The sequence below is a fragment of the Vigna umbellata genome, chromosome 5, assembly GCF_029865625.1.
Source record: "Vigna umbellata cultivar VRB3 chromosome 5, Vumbellata_1.0, whole genome shotgun sequence".
NCBI classification, from domain to species: Eukaryota; Viridiplantae; Streptophyta; class Magnoliopsida; order Fabales; family Fabaceae; genus Vigna; species Vigna umbellata.
This window is the reverse complement of record NC_142169.1, coordinates 22,993,491-23,010,342: the sequence shown is the minus strand read 5'-3', so window position 1 is coordinate 23,010,342 and position 16,852 is coordinate 22,993,491. Positions and strand designations below refer to the sequence as shown.

The following is a 16,852-nucleotide window of genomic DNA, read 5'->3' as shown; positions in this document are numbered from 1 at the left end:
TCATTTTACTCATACATGTGAGTGGCCTATGATAACGATATCCTCTAAACATTCTAAAGCTTGCATTTAATACTATATATTTTCTCTATTTTGAAGATGCTGCATATTTTTTCAATTAACAAATTGTTATTATTATTATTATTATTATTATTATCCATTCCTTAATCTTAAGGTGCAATTTACTGAACTCGTACAACAGAAATGGTGATACCACATTTCCACCTATGGCCTTAACTCTTAACTCTGAAGTTAAGGACCCAAGTTATGTCATTAACTCTACATACTACACGGATCAGCCGGTAATAAACCTCCAGAACGGTAATGTTGTTGCAAGTTCATAAATAGAAAAAGACTAAATAAGAGGTTGTAGAGTTTTACTAGGCCAAAAGGTTATCCTGATAAATTAAAAAACAATGGATAGTTAAGCATACACTACATGTATAGAATAGAAACATAGCGTACTCACATTTTGAAATCAAAATAATGAGTATTACGTGAGTAACTCATCATACAATCCTACTTTAAGCTCGTCAAAACATGATCGTATATGAAGTCCCTGTCCCTGTCTCTGTATGGAAAACTTGGGTCGGGGTAACAAGAGAATAATCTATTGTTGCTTGTCATTCCTAGCCTCTAGTTGTTCCCCCTTGTTTTTTGACTGAACAGGGGCGATCTTAGTTGGGTTTGAACGCTCTGACTGCGAGAATTGAATCAAAATTTGCATAAGTGCAGTAACCACTGCCAAACCAAAAGCTGAGAATGCAACACCCTTCCATGAAGATAGTAGCGAAGACCGTTGTAAGAACTTTAGAAACCCCGCAACAATTAGACAGGCCCAAGATATCACTACCTGCTCCCAAATTGTAATTCATGGTTCTTTAGGAAAACATCTCTATAGGATTGACCAAAAATAACGGAAAACATCCACTGGCAAACGGGATACAAAAGAAAAGAATATCTTATAAATAAGAATATTAGACGTCTTGAGAAAGTATCTTACCAGAAGAGACTTTATTGGTCGACCAGCATCCTGCAGCTCTTTGTCACTAAACGTATCCTCGGCCATATGTTTGTCTAATAGAGCATCCTAGTTTTCCAATGGGTAAAAAGGAAAATAAAAATCAGTGATTTTTTAACAGGGCTCAATAATATATAGAGAAAATCAACAGTGCAAGTAGTACATTGTGTACAATTTTTCAAAATTAACCATTAATCATAGTTCTACAAAGTACAAAACAATTATAGCACGCTACCAATATGTGGACCCAGAGTGGAAAAAAAAAATAATAGAAAAAAGTAAAAAGGTTCTTCCAACAAGCACCTTGGCCACAAATATATCTCGACACCATTGAGCAACGGCCTCATCTGTTTCTGGCATTTCCTTCATTAAATGCCGCTTGATGTGAACATGCACCTGCGGAATGAATATTACAGATCCTGTTCATGAAATCAACCAAATTAAAGCAAAAGGTAAACGTAATAGAAGCGTCCAATCTCTTCAACATCAACAAAATAGCAACCTCAAATATTCCAAAAGCCAACCTTCAAAATCCCTAAAAATACCGTGGCTTAACATAGAGATAAATAAACAACAATCCTGTTCCAAATTCTTCTGATAGAATTGCAGCAGAACAGAATAGAAAAACAAATATTATAGCATAAACCACTCTAATTGGGTAGCAGTTTGATAGAAAACCAGTAATTTAGAATGATACAATTCTCCTTGTATCATTAACTTTCAGGAATTCAAAAGACCTCGTTCTCTTCCTTCCAATTTCCGTCTCAAATCTTAAGTCACTTTAATAAACTCCCAATCTTCCTTTTTTACCAAATACTAGCTACTGTCGAATTGGGACCCAATCCCCTTCTAACCTCCCCCTCTAATTCTAACTTAATTTAGACCCTTTTAAAACAGAGGTCTACTAACATCCTCCTACTTTCCCTGAACCCCAGACTCGTTATCTTGATGTGCTTTTCATGCCTCCATTTTCCCAAGTAGTTACAGAAATATCAAGGTATTAAGACCACTATCCAACTGTCAAAATCAACCAAATAAACTTGTACTAAATATTAACTATTAAGCACATTAAAGGCACGCAGTCAGCAAGGAAATCATTCATTTTATCTTATCTGAAATTCCAATTTTTGATCCCACAAGTTAATATCAGCAATTACATCCACATCAGATATCAGTGCAGCAAGTAAACTTACCGAGAGCATAGGGACTACTGAGTTTAGAGAAAGGGAAAGTCAATAAAATCATAAATGTGCTATTTATTGACGGGGGAATAACAATTGTGTCTGATATGTGGACATTGTAGGACAGGCTTTTTTGTGGCACTGGGAAAGTCATGGGACAAAGTCGATTTTTTGGCAGTTGAGGAAGGCCCAACCCAATATCAAATTTTCTATATGCCTTAATACCATCTTGAATTTGGGTTAGCCCTAAACACTAAAAATAACTCATGAGGTGAGGTCATGAGGATTGCTCAACCTCTCATAAACTCTACTTTTTGCCATATGTCAATGTGGGATGACAGCAGACTAGGATCGGGATAAGTTTGTTTAATCATTACGTTCTTTTGTTATTTGAGGAGTTGCTATAAGCTTGGGGAAAGTTTTTCACTTATTTTCCTCTCTCCTATCCGTCTATATATTTTATAATATGTTTCAGCTGAATTAATGAGGAAAAAATATCATTATTCTCCCTGCTTTCTATTATGATACTCAATGAAAGTAACATAATATAGGCAGAGAAAGACTTAAGATGGAGATATTTATAAATCTTCATTTTGATTGCCTTACCACTGAAGGTTGCCCTTTGAAGAGTCTTAGCATTGTAGGAGCGGGGGAATTCTTTGGGACAGCTACTGTTACATCATAAATAGCAGGAACAAATGAGCGCATATGACTTACTGCAGAAACAAAACCCTGAAAGAAACACAACAACCGTAAATATTAAACAATAAATGTTACGGTGCAAAAATAGAATTACTTTCCTAATTCTTGTTGAGTTCATAAATGGGAGAGCTAACAAATGTCATAATGTGGGCCTTTTAAAATCAGAATTTAATATCGGCACATCTTCGGGTGACAATATATTATCCTTGTATATAGAGAGATTCCTATTCTGTATGGACCTAAATTCTAAAATGTCTCAGCCCCAGTTGTAACGGTTTTTGTTGTGGTAGTTATGGTATGATTTTATGTTGTACATTATTATCTAATCACCGTAAATAGGGTAATTGTAAACCCTTGTATTTATGAGCGTATGACTTAAATAATATCCACCGCTCGGTAATTGGCCTACAGATTCCATAATGCCTATTGGCTTCATTCTTTTTCCCTCTTAACATTTTCTTTTGATAGATTATAACATAGCTGAATTGCATGTCTCTTGTAAGTGTGAAGGAAACACACCCTAGACGTAATTCCTTGGTCACTTTTCTTGTTTTCTTTGATTTCTATACCATTCTAACCTGTTTTCCAGAAAAGAAAATCCAAACAGTTTCTTTCCTGGGTTTTCCCTGATGCACCTCTAAATCGAAGTCCATATTCCCAAAGGTACTGTTCAAAGCACCTACCTAAGGGGCCACCCAAAAATATCTAACCTTGACCCAATGGAATCATAACCCTATCATGTACAGAATCATAGAGGGCCCTTCGTCCAATTTTGTTAAGGCATAATCTACATGAGATGAAAAAGACACAGCAACCAACTAATAATTAAATTTAAAAAACTAAATAGAACTCATATTTACTATTCTTACTGGTGAAAAATCTATAGAAGTTAAATATCCTATCTTTTGCTACATCTTTAGGTCAATTTCCGTATAGTCTTCAAAACAAATTAACAATGCCCACATGAACCTAGCAAGTGATTTCTCCGATTCGAATGAACCTTTTTACGACCCATACCAGCTAGAGTGATATCCACATGATAACGAGCAGTGGAAGTGTAATATAACTTCATCAGCAATACTGCTAAGATTTGTAAGTCTGTAATTGCCGCTAACACAGATTAACACAGTGTAGCTTCCAATCCATGAAAGGAAAGGCAACAGAAGGAAGAAGGCAAAAATTATAAAAATTCACCTTAGTTCTTGGAATTAAAACATTTCTAGGAACAGGCAATCCAGTGGAAGTTGCGTATTCCTGAGCAGCTAATAGTTTGGCCTGTGTAAAGCGTGTTCCTTCTACAAAGAGAGCCAACCAAAAGGGAAGAGGATAATCACTCAGTCGTTGGATGCCTAACTGCAGATATGATAACAAAATATTCAAATGAGATTCCCAAATGAAATCAAACAGCTAAAGCAGAGAGAGAAAATCTATAGCCATTGAATGTATTGATGCATAAGTAAGAAATAAGAACACATCAGTTTGACAACACAAGCATGTATCCCTTATCTTGTAAGCATAAAAATATAAACTAATTAAATTTTAGCATATCATACCTTTAATGTGCTTTCATCTTTGGCCCAACTTCTCTCCAGAAAAAGATACTCAGAAAACCACATTGACCAGCCAATGACCTGCATAAATACAACTTAGCATCTAAGAGTAGTACTAATGAACTAAGCCCACTGGAGATAATTATGGACATCAAGTTGATACAAAGTAATGCAAACCAAAAGGTAATTCACACAATATAACAGCAAAGTGATGAATAATATGTATTATTGATGAAACAGAAGTAAAATGCAGTAGGGAAACTTTCACTTCCACAGAGTTCAGCTCCTCAAGCAGAGAAAGGTATTTTTCCAATATAACCTCTTTCCCTCAAATAACCGAGTTCTCTCACATCATCCTTCCCTTGTTTTCCTCATCATTCCAAACAAATTTCCTATTCCTGCTCACATACACTTTCCACATTTTCCGCCTATTCAGCTGGGCCTCCCCATTTTTGAGGGCCTATCACAAAACCCAACAAGTTTAAAATATCATTGGAACCTAGGGACTAGAAAGACAATATCTTCTCTTCAGTCATGACAAGAACAGGGCAGCAAGGTGCTCTTCATCAAAGAATTGCAGACATGCCAAACAAAATGAGGATACAAAGCATATTCCATACCGATATTCTAAGGTGCTTCACCAATATGTATCAATGAAGTATCCAAACCTACAAAGCACCAATACTTTTATTTGTTTCACGTATCAACCATACTTCCGGATACTTCACCAATACATGTTAGTAAAATGTCCAAGCTTTTAATGCATTTATATCCAATACAGCTATAAGAAAAGTACATATAAACATTGTTTCTTCATAGAACAAAGAGGGAAATGGTTCTCTGCGAATTATTTTTAAAAAGTAATGACATTGACAATGTTATACCTATACTCATAACAAAAAGTGGTTTATGATGACAATGATATAAAAATTTTAATTTCGGCAAAATGTCTAAAATTGTGATTTCAATCTGAATGTGCACAATTGTAGATATAGATTCATTACATTTTATGAATTTGACACATTTTTAAATATGTATCTTGCAAGTATCCTATTATTTTAGAATAACCTTATTGTCATATTGGATATGCATGGTATCTAATACGTGAATAGTATTCAAGCAAGCTAAACCCTAAACATGGAAGAAGGGTTGTCTTGTCAGCAACCCCCTTTTTGTGGTGATGTTGGCAGGTCAACACCGTCGAAGGATGGCATGTAACTCACATTCACCATAGGTTTGGACAGCACATGTGGCATTGGATGGCCATGATTCATTGGAGATGAGCCGGTAATTAGGAGGTACTCCTCCTGGTGTATTCACCAACCCAATGAGCAGCAAGAACAAAAAGTGGCCCCAATGACTGAGCAGAGGCAGCAAAAACAGAGTCCTCAAGATCAAGAGCTCTAGTACCAACTAGAAAGAAAAGAACTGAACATATTTCGTGTGTTCGAAACACAAGCTCTAATCCCATTTTATAGGCTAATGCTATAATAGGAAATAGGAAAACTTACCATGAAAAGGGAAATAGAAGGAAGTAGGAAAAAAATCAATATATTCTAATAACAACATATATACAAGATTTTATTCTATTTACAAGAATAATATAAGCCAAAATTATTCCCAAGAGGGAGACTAAAAAAATATGAGATTTTGTGCTTCCAAGAAGGTAATTGTTTCCTAGTTTTTAACAAGGTTTAATGTATACTAGAAAGGTTACAATTGGTTTTACGAAAACACGAGAGAAAGCGGCCATGTAAAAGAGAATTGGATGTTACTGTTTCCAAAAATTAAGATCCCCTAAATGCAGAGTTCACATTAGGTGATTTCTTCATAATGACTAAATAAATTTTTTTGAAAGTAAAAGTGACAGGTATATACCGGCAGAAACTTTGAAGATTTCTTCATCACAGCTAGAGTGCTGCCAAGACAACCTGAACGCTGTTGAATGATATTGAATAACCAATCAGCAGTTGAAGCAAAAAGCAAATAAATATGTCACGAAAATTTTAAGATAGCAAATCAAAGATTAGCATATTTTATTACATAATAACACATGCACTAGTAACCCTAAAATGCGTCCCTTTGTCTTAGTATCGCACAATATCATACAATCCAAGATTATTAATTAAATAAATTACTTGTATTAATACACTAGTGTGAATTAGTTTTAATTTGCTTTCATTGAAGATGTGAAAGATATCAAACCATAGACGGCTTTCACCTGAGCTGAAACCCATCCAACAAGCCAATCAATATCACTTCTGTGATTGCTTATCACAAGCGCATGCTCTTTACCTGATTGTACAAAACAGAATCAAATTATCCCATGTAAGCAAATGTTAACCCGAGAAGATCCCCCTTTTTCCTTTCTAGAAGATAAGAATACATGCACCACACTTGAAGAAAAAATGAGAGTAAGAGTGTCAAGCTAAATGCATAGGCTGACAAAAGACTTACCCATTAAACGAAAGGTTTCATGATCTGTGAATATTTGGACCTAGAGCCAGAAAGTTTCAAATGTGAGAATAAATTACATGAAATGCAACCGAGTAAACTATTAAATTACAGTCCATGAATTATTATTTTCAAATAACCAATTTTATTTATTTGATAACATCAGACTTTCGGAAATATTAAAACAGCACAACTGATGGAGAGAGAGATTCATGTGGTACAGTAGCAATCAACCAACCACCTAACTCATTAGCATTCTTTTGAAAGGAACTGATTTCAAAAGTAGCTCTTAGAAGAATAATCAAAAGGGGTTAATCTTTCCAACTGATCTGGTGATACAAAAAATATAGAAAGGCAATATCCCCTTCCACAAAAAATTATTTAAAATCAAGAAATCTGTAAGCAAGCAAAGGCTTTATTTCACAAGAAAAAGTTCTGGCTATGAATAACAAACACAGAGACTTTTATTTTGAATAAAAAGTTTAATTAAAAATAGAGAAGAATGAAAATTACAAGTTAAATTAAATCATATCTTCTAATTAGCAATATTCTCCCACTCTCTGAATCTTAAACTCCTTCATAGTCTTTTCCATCCAGCTGGACTGGTAGAAAAGGGGGAAAGTTTAATCAACTAAAAAAGGGAGGGATCCTTCTAATATTCACCAATCATATGGATTATAGAGCTATGCAGTATCATGTAACCGTTGGATCTTCCCTCAGCTTTTATATCCAAAAAATCTAAATATCTAAATACACTTGCAGTGCATACAACCACTAATGATTAAATGAAATAAAAATCTCATTCCAAGCCCAAGAAAAACCTGAGAAAAAAAAAAGGCAACTATCTCCAAAATTTCTAGCTCTGCCTATTGCAGGTCAAAGAATTAATGGAAAGTGGTTGTTCCCTTTGCTCTATTAATTTGCTAGTATAAAATAAACAACTGCTAGACTAGCTTGATTGAGTTGGTAGTCTATTCAAGTCAGACATTTTTTTTTGTTTAAGCTAAAAAATGTAACTATGAGATAAGCTTTACTTAGAACCTTTTTCTTCAGAAGATAGTATTTTTAGGTTTATGAAAACACACTAAAACAGCTATTTTTGAGGTCTTCATTATTTTGTTCGTGAATATAAAACTTTGATTGAAATGTAGAAGAAAAGCATCAACAAAATAGCCCTAATTTTGAAATTTGGTTAGCTTTTAGTACTTCCGTTTCTTCTAAAATACCACATAGAGCAAGCAAAACAAATTACAGTGGTGGATGACTAACTAAATTTGAAGACAAAAATAGTCCCAAAAGTGGTTGAAGTGAAAGGGAGGGACAGATAGGTGTGGGTTTTAGTACCCACCAATAAAAACTAATATATTTGCAACTAATGTTTGGCCATTAAAAAATAGTGCCCAAAAATACCTGTTTGCGTAAATCTTCTCCCAGAAGTTAAAAATTAACCAGAAAAATTAAAATCATTTTTTAAAGTTACGATGTTTTAACTTATGGGGAAGCTTAATTTATTTTATCTTCTTTTTTTTTCCTCTAAGTGTTTATTGATAAATTTATCCAAACAGGACCAAAGAAAAATATAGAAAACATAGATCTAGATTAACACCTTAACTCCTGCCCACCAGTCAATAAGCCATACAAGCTCCAGCCACAACAATTCCGCTACAACCCGGTTGATCCGTCGGTACAAATTCTTTGACACCGGCCTTAATACAACATAGCATATCGCCTGAGACAAATTAATCAAGAGATCAAACAGATTCATCGAAGCAGTTCAACATATTTCTTAGTACTTCTCTTTTTCTTTTTCATTTCCTTTACAATTTCATTTGTGGCAAGAAACCAAAAAATATACAAAATTTATTTCGAACTGTTGATTTTCAATAATGATGAACAGAGTAACAAGAATAGTGTTAGCATCACCCTCTAAGACACACTCCCCCGATCAAACTTTACCAAAAATGATAACCTTGTTAAATGAGAATGAGAAGTGGAATGTAAGGACTCAAGAAGAGGAGAATTCAACCCATAAGACTAGTTCATTAGATGGAATAGCCTCCAAACTCCTAACTATGAAGTAGCTAATTTTCTCAGTGTGGGACTCCAAAAATAGAACCCACTACAGTTTATGACTTCAACCTATAAGGAACTTTTCCAAAAGAGTGCGAAATACTTCTTCCACTCCATCAGTAGAAAAGTCGTGTATGAGATAAGAAAGAGTCCGGAGATATTGGTGAAACCTCCCATTTGCATGATAATGTGCAGAAATGAACAACTTTCGACACATTCGAGAAAGAAAGAGGAGAGATGAGAAGAGAAGAGATATATGACGTGAAAAGGGAAAAAGAGAAACCTGAATGAGATTAACAAGGAAGCCGGAAGCGAAGAAGAGGAGACCCAATGGCACGACGACAGCTGCTGCAGCAATAGCCATGCACAGCAGAACTCAAGAGAGAGTGATGAAAATGATTTGTGAATGTGTTGGATTTGGCGATTCAGATTTGATTTGGGAAGTGAGAAGAGAGAAAGAGTGGTGAATGGAATGGAACGTGGTGGTTCCTTTTTTCCCTCTTTGGATTTGCGAGAGAAGAGTGAGGTAAGTTTCCGTTCCCACTTGCCACCACCTATTTAATTAACTCCTTCACCTCTGTACTGCATCTTCCTCGTCACCATTGTTTTCCTTTCTTATTCTTTTTCCTCATAAAAACCTTCCTTCTCTTTTTACAATAAAAAAAATATTTTTTTTACACTTTCAAATTATATAATTATAATTATAATATTTAATTAAAAAGTTATATTGAACGTGCATGATTATTAAAAAAAATTTAAATAAGTTTTGAGTTTATAAGCTTTAATTCGTTTACATTTATTCTTATCTTAAATCTTAATACAATTTAAATAGATTTAATAGGTTAAGATAAATTTAAAGTCTATTTCTGAAAAGATATCTAAGTCATAAATTGAAATCAATTTTAATAAAATTTATTGTTTATTAAGCTTCTTTATAAAATATATATATATATATATATATATATATATATATATGTTGAAAATTTTACACTAACATTAAAACAAATTTATAATATATAAAGAAAACATCACTTTACAGATTTTGTGAAATTTAATTAAAGTTAAAAAGAATTTCTTAACATCATTTAATATATATAAAAGTTTAACAATGTTTAGTTATATTCATTCAAAGATTATAATAAAAATTAATAAATTTTGAAAAAGGACAAATTTTAATTTGACTCCAAATTTATGAATTACGAGTGATAAAAAATAATTATCAGTATATAAAGAAATAAAAGATAAAAATAATATGATGCAATGTCAATTTTGTAATTATACGTAACTACCCATTGTCACTTATAGGTTGTAGTAATGTTATTGGATGACCGAATTCAAAGTATTTAATTTGGTTGGCCAACTAATTTGTTTTTAAAATAATTTTGGTAAGTGAGTGAAGCATTTGAAGTAAATGCCAACTTCCAACCACCCTTCTATTTATGCAAAGATGAAGGATGGAACTTCCATAGACTTTGTATCATCTTTCTTTCACATGAAGTTACCTCTACAAACAACAAAACTGATGTTATTTGCTAGTCCAAACTTCTTACTTCTATCACAAATTTTTTTAAGATTCTTAGTCATTTTTCTTTAACAAATATTTTATAATTGTAATAATTTTTTTTTGTTTACCTGTTATTAAAACAGGTACTTTTAAAACAGAAAATAATTTCCTATTTTTTCTTTCTGAATTTTATTTAAATATCCAGTATCTTAAAAAAAAGTATTGTCGACAAATTTCGAAGATTTTATATATATTTTAAAGTTTTCACCATGAATATCATACCCACATTACAATGCCCTAAGGACCAAAAAGAAAATAATAAATAATAAATAATTTTGAATAAATGATATCCTTCCATCAGAGTAAGAGGGATGTGGTTAATTGGAAAATAAATTAACTTATGTAAAACAATTATTTTAGTAAAATAACGCTTGAAAAATGTCACTATAGTATTTTTTTATTATTATATCTAACTCTGACATTATTAAGTTCAAAAGTATAGGAAAAATTTGTTAAAAATGTTCAGTATTATGTTGAAGAAAGCCATGTTGTACCTTCTTTCATGATGGCATGACCTTTTACCATTGTATTAAAGTAGTTGCAATCCTACACGACTTCTTTGTTAATTTTGATTATGCTAAATATGTTGCATGATTTGGTCATGGCAGTTCCAAAGTTCTACCATAGTGAAAAGACTGTTTCATAAAGATTGACACTAAAATTGTGGTATAATGACATTTCACATTAGGTCAAAGAAAATAAAGTTAAACAAATTGGTTTTAAATAAAAATAAAAAGTAAAATTATAAATATTAAATTTACTTTTGAAATTTCATTACTCATCTCTATAATTACACCAATAACATCCATTATTTTTTTAATTATCTAGACATCTTATACATTTTCCCTTACCTGTTATTTCATCATAATTATTTATGCTACCATTTGTTTTCTTTGATTAGGTTAATAATTCTCATTTTTTAAACATTTGTTTCTAATGTTCATTAATTTGTGTATTATGTTATTTGAAAAAGAGACTTTGAGACCAAGTATAAAAAGTGAAAAGCACTATGTTATGGGAGAATTATCTATCAATTAAATAAAAAATAAAAAAAGTTAGAATTTTCTTTTAGTAAATTGACTATATGTTACTAAAGATAGATACACTCCTTTGAGACAAGCCTAGCAAATGCAAAATATTAGATATATTATTTTTATATTATCTTTATTTTTTATCTTTAGTTAGTTTATTATTATTTATATTTTGGGCTTGACACATATTTTTTTCTATTATAAATAGAAAACTTTATGTGTATATTCAACACAAGGAAGATTAATTACATACATAGTTTTTACTATATTCAATATCTAGAGCCTAAGGTTCTTTTGAGGAAAAAAAAATTGTTGTCTCTGCTACTACACCCACCGTTGTCAACAATGGCGCCATCTACTGCTGTCAACAATGTCATCGTCTAACGTCGTCATCTACTGCAGCCACTACTAGAGTTCTAGTTTCGACCGACGATCACATGATTTTGATCATCTTGGCCAAACAATCACCATGCCATCAATGACTCCTTTATCAGAGCTCCTACGCATTCTTAACTCCTTTTGAAGTGGTGGGTTTGCTCCATTTTTCGTCATGCATGGTAGCATGTCTAGTAGCAATTCAGAGCGTCGAGGTTCTCATTTTCCTCTTTCAGGTTCATCGTGCATTGTCGCATGTTCCGTCTCCTCTCAAGCAGTTATTCAAAACATTGAGATTGCTCTTTTCCCTTTTCAGGTGCCTTGATTGGAGAATCTTGGATTTTTATGATTTCTCTCTCTTGTTCATCCATGGCTTCTTCCATTGTCATCTCTTCTGACTTCCCTTTTGTCGCCATTGCGTTTGACCCGTCCGTCCATATATGTTTTTTTTCCCATATAAAAGATGGTTTTTGTAAGTTTATTTTTAGTTGTGGTGGCTCTCTAACAATGACCTATTTATCCACTAGATTTCAACAATGCATTCCTCAACAGTGATTTGCAATAAGAGATTTACATAGAGCAACCTCCCATATTTGTTGCTCAATGGAAGTCTTTTGGGTTGGTATTTTGTCTTTTATGTTATCTTGCAAATCATTAGCAATTTGGTGACACTCGAATGCAGAAGTAGATATTTTCACTAAGTCTTTAAGAATTATATTAGTAACAAGTTTGGTACATACGATTTGTATGCACCAACTTGAAGGGGAGTTTTAGATATATTATTTATATATATCTTTATTTTTAATCTTTAGTTTGTTTGTTATTATTTTTTATTTGTATTTTGGGCTTAGCCCATATTTCTTCTATTATAAATAGAGAACCCTATGTGTATATTCAACACAAGGGAGAAACCTATGAGAAAATATTTTATGAAGAAAAAGTAAAGTTACAAAAATTATTTATCTTAATGTCTTGTGTCTTGCATCAATTAATCAATTGCACTCAAGGACCCAACAAGTTAATCATTGTTCCAAAAACATTGTGAAATGTGTGCTTTTTGGATATCATTGTTTGAATTAGACTTGAGATGAGATCATATATTTCCATTTAAAAACATTTATCATTATGTTCGCATGATTCTATTTTAGTTGAATTTTAGTTGCATTATCATTCATACCATAGTTTAGGATATTTTCATATACTATTGCATTATTTGAATGATTTCATCGTGTGTTATCTCTATTTTGGATCATACACTTGAATGTTGTGTCTTTCTTGTAAGGTGTTGAAATCACAGTTTGGAGAGGTTAGTGTTAAGAAAGAAGCATATCGTATTGTATTAGTATCAACACGTATAATCAAGAGCAGCATCTAGAACGTTCAAACGTATGTTGTCATCACTTTGACATAGGGTTCTTTGCTTTGAATTATGATCATTTCTCCCTCTCGATTATGTATACGTCTTCAACTTCACAGAATCTAGATTCAATAATAACTGGATTTGAATCACAAGTTGTCTAACCACCACATGATTGACGAAATTCATTATTGTCGTTCAATTTTTCATAAGTTGAACATTCACTGAAAATTTTTATTTTTATTGCACCACAAAAATGGAGAAAACCACAAAAATGAAGAAAAGTAAAGGTTGAAGCAAAGAAAAAGACGAAATACAAATTAATTAAATCTGTAATACTTGTTACAATTTATCGTGACTTAAATTTTTTTTAAAAAAGTTACACTATTTTTATAATTTCGAAGTAAAATTGCACCAAATTTTTTAAATTCTCGGCGAAATCGGAAAGAACTAAGTAATGTATAAAAAATATCAATTTAACTCGTTTAATTGTGACAAATAGACGCATCAATTCACAAAACCATAATCACTTATCATATTTATCTTCACTTTTATTTAATTGCTCATATTAATATTTACTCATTCATGATTAACGATTTCTTAAAAAAAAAAACTAGGTCATGATTAAAAAGACAAATCCACTAAAAATTATCCATCACATTATTCAATAAAAATCAATCATAGACAAAGTCACTATATACTTGTATCAGCAACATGGTTATAAAAAATACTAAACATATTTTTCTAGATTATACAAATCTAAAAAGATTTTTAGATAAAAAATAACTTTATTCTCTTTTTTAGAGATTAAACATCTAATTGATAAAAATGTTATTAAGAGAATATGTTATTCAACTCATTTTCAGATTAATTTTTTCAATTTTTAATTTGTTATTTTTTTTATTGCATTAAAAATATTTTAAAAAATTGGCATCACACTTTAAACATATTTTTAATATACTTTTTATTGTTGACTGAAATTTATGGTCCACTTTTTTAATTTAAGGTTTAATATGATTACTGGTTCCAATTTTGGTTGGTTATGTTTAAATCCTTAACGGTCATTGTTCCAATTATGCAAACTCCAAATGATATGACATTTAACTACTGCCACATCACCAAAAGTAGAGTCTTCGTGGCAGTCCCTTTACCACCCCAAAATTAGGGTTCTGCATTTGCGGAAAACCTTCATTGTGCCTGCGCCGCGAGAAGAGGGAAAACGCTGCTCACGGTTTTGCTTCAATGGAGGATGATTTCGCGAATTGTGCGGGTCATGGTAGCATGAAGAAGACGAACCTAATTATGTAAGAAAGCACTCATGGTGGCCGATGGAAGCAAGCAGCGGCGCGATTATAGGTTTCTTTGATTTGGGATTTTTCTAGATTTTGTTGTGGTTCTATACAGGTTGGAGAAAATTATGGCCTTGGAGCTTTGCACGGCGGCGGCAAGGATTGTTGCGCTGACGATGAAGCTCTCGATTTGGATGATTCATGGCTGATGCACGAGAATGAAGATTCGAATGGAGTTCGAGATTAGGGTGGCTTGCGGCATTATTGACGGTGAAAACTTAGCAGTTTGAGTGGTGCGATTCAGCTTTCTCTATTTCTAGGTGCTTGTGTTTGATTTACAAGTACGAGATGCGGGCAGCGGCGGCTTGAGAAAATCCTGTAATAGCGGAGGCACGGAGGTGATCTGGTTAGCCCGACAGCTTGAGGAGAGTTTTGTGAGATTTGGGGGAGATCACGACTTTGATGGTGGTGGCCATGGAGGTTGTGCGTGACGACTGCCATGGTTCTCTGCAGGCGTGGCTTCACGGCGGCATGGTGACTTTAGACTATCTCTACAGAGGCGATGGCGTTAGGGTTCGATTGAAGAAGATGGTGACCTGGCAGTAGTTAAATGTCATCTCATTTGGGGTTTGCACAGTTGGAGCAATAGTCGTTAACGATTTAAACGGTGTTTGTAAAAAAGACTAAATTAAACACAAATTATGCATTTTAGGACTACATTGAACAATAACCCCCCAAAATTGGGACCAATAATGGTATTAAATGGGTTTTATCCATGATTTTATATTTTTCAAACAAAAAATATTGAGTGTTAGAATTACAATATATGTGTTGTTTGCACTTCTCAAATAATCATTATTAACTAAATTATTTTTTCTGAAATATTCCCAAAATTATTATCTTACAATTTACTTATTTTTACATATGTTATACTATTCACTTATTATTATATACATTACGAACTCTGTTTACCTTTTACTAGAGTTGTCAAAACGGATAATCCGACCTGACCCGACCCATCACAGGTTGGTCACTTAGTGAGCCAACCCAACTCGGCTCATTTATTAGCGAGCTGAAAAAATTTGAACCCAACCCGACCCACCACGGGTTGGTGGGTTAAACGGGTTGGCTCATTGGCTCACTTAATTAACTTTTTTCACCTTTTTCTTCTCAGATTCTTATAACATATTACTTTAATCGATCAAATTAAAACAGTAATAATTTGACCAATTGATATAAAAGAAAATGAAACAAAAGAAATATATTGTTATATATTCTAAGCTATCGAGGATAAATTTTTGTCAGTTTAGTTTAATGAGACATACACAATCGTTTGACCAAGAAACTACATATAGCTGTTAACAAAAATATATAACACAAGATATAACTGTCATCCAACCCAACCCGACTCAAACCCATGGTGAGCCAATTAGCTCACGAGTTTCAACCCATTTTGACGGCACTATCTTTTACGATTTCTTGTCCCTTCAATGACAAAACTATTATAACTTTAAATAAATTAAATAAGTGATAAAAGTTTTTATTTTATGTTAAATCAATTTTTAAATATTTAATATTATATCATGTATCTTAAATACATTCTCAAATTCGAACTTTTAAATTTTCCTAAATTTAGAACCGCGCATCCCAATTTAAAAGCAAAACAATAGTAGCGAAGTTAATACGGGAAACAGGTTGAACCAACTAAAGTAGAAATTATACCCTCAATTTCGGAAAAGAGAAATACATTAAATATATATATATATATATATATATATATATATATATATATATATATATATATATATATATATATATATATATATATATATATATATATATATATATATATATATATATATATATATATATATATATATATATATATATATATATATATATATATATATATGGGGTTTGCTAACGCGCGTACGCCTGTTTTTCAGTTGGTACATTTTAGCAATGTGTACCGGATTTTAGTAGACAAAAATACCCTTATATATCATGGATTCTAAGTTTTAAGGTTAAGGGTATTTTAATAATTTTCATTCTCAAAACTTAAAAAAAAAAAAAGGAAACCCCCCAAACCCTTACTCACCTCTCTCATTCCTCTTCTCTTTCATCTCTCTCACTCAACCTTTTCTCTGTCATCCCTACTCTAGCCCCAATTGAAAAAATCAGAAACACTTGTCTTTAAACAATTTGTCTTTCTAAAGAGTTGAGTACATATTCACCTTGAGGCAAAGGTTCATTCAAGATCT

At 32.5% G+C, this 16,852-nt stretch overlaps 1 protein-coding gene across 1 annotated transcript; it reads right to left on the bottom strand.

The window, feature by feature from the left end:
- Positions 1 to 418: 418 nt before the first annotated feature.
- On the bottom strand, positions 419 to 9,547 carry LOC148197954 (1-acyl-sn-glycerol-3-phosphate acyltransferase 2-like). The gene is made up of 11 exons (XM_088116265.1): positions 9,259 to 9,547; positions 8,512 to 8,634; positions 6,909 to 6,948; positions 6,673 to 6,746; positions 6,330 to 6,389; positions 4,455 to 4,532; positions 4,096 to 4,254; positions 2,806 to 2,931; positions 1,322 to 1,414; positions 1,001 to 1,087; positions 419 to 850 (listed from the first exon to the last, which is right to left on the bottom strand). Exons 1-11 carry the CDS (start codon positions 9,337 to 9,339, stop codon positions 608 to 610), a joined length of 1,164 nt encoding a protein of 387 aa, XP_087972391.1. The 5' UTR covers positions 9,340 to 9,547; the 3' UTR covers positions 419 to 607.
- Between the last annotated feature and the right edge of the window lie 7,305 nt (positions 9,548 to 16,852).

Bases quoted from the DNA above. Each gene is read 5' to 3' on its own strand.
- LOC148197954 (XM_088116265.1), bottom strand. From the start codon at position 9,339: ATGGCTATTGCTGCAGCAGCTGTCGTCGTGCCATTGGGTCTCCTCTTC. The intron at 8,635-9,258 runs GTTTCTCTTTTT...AATTTGTCTCAG, and splicing joins TCCTTGTTAATCTCATTCAG to GCGATATGCTATGTTGTATT. The intron at 4,533-6,329 runs GTATATACCTGT...GTATTTATGCAG, and splicing joins AATCTTCAAAGTTTCTGCCG to GTCATTGGCTGGTCAATGTG.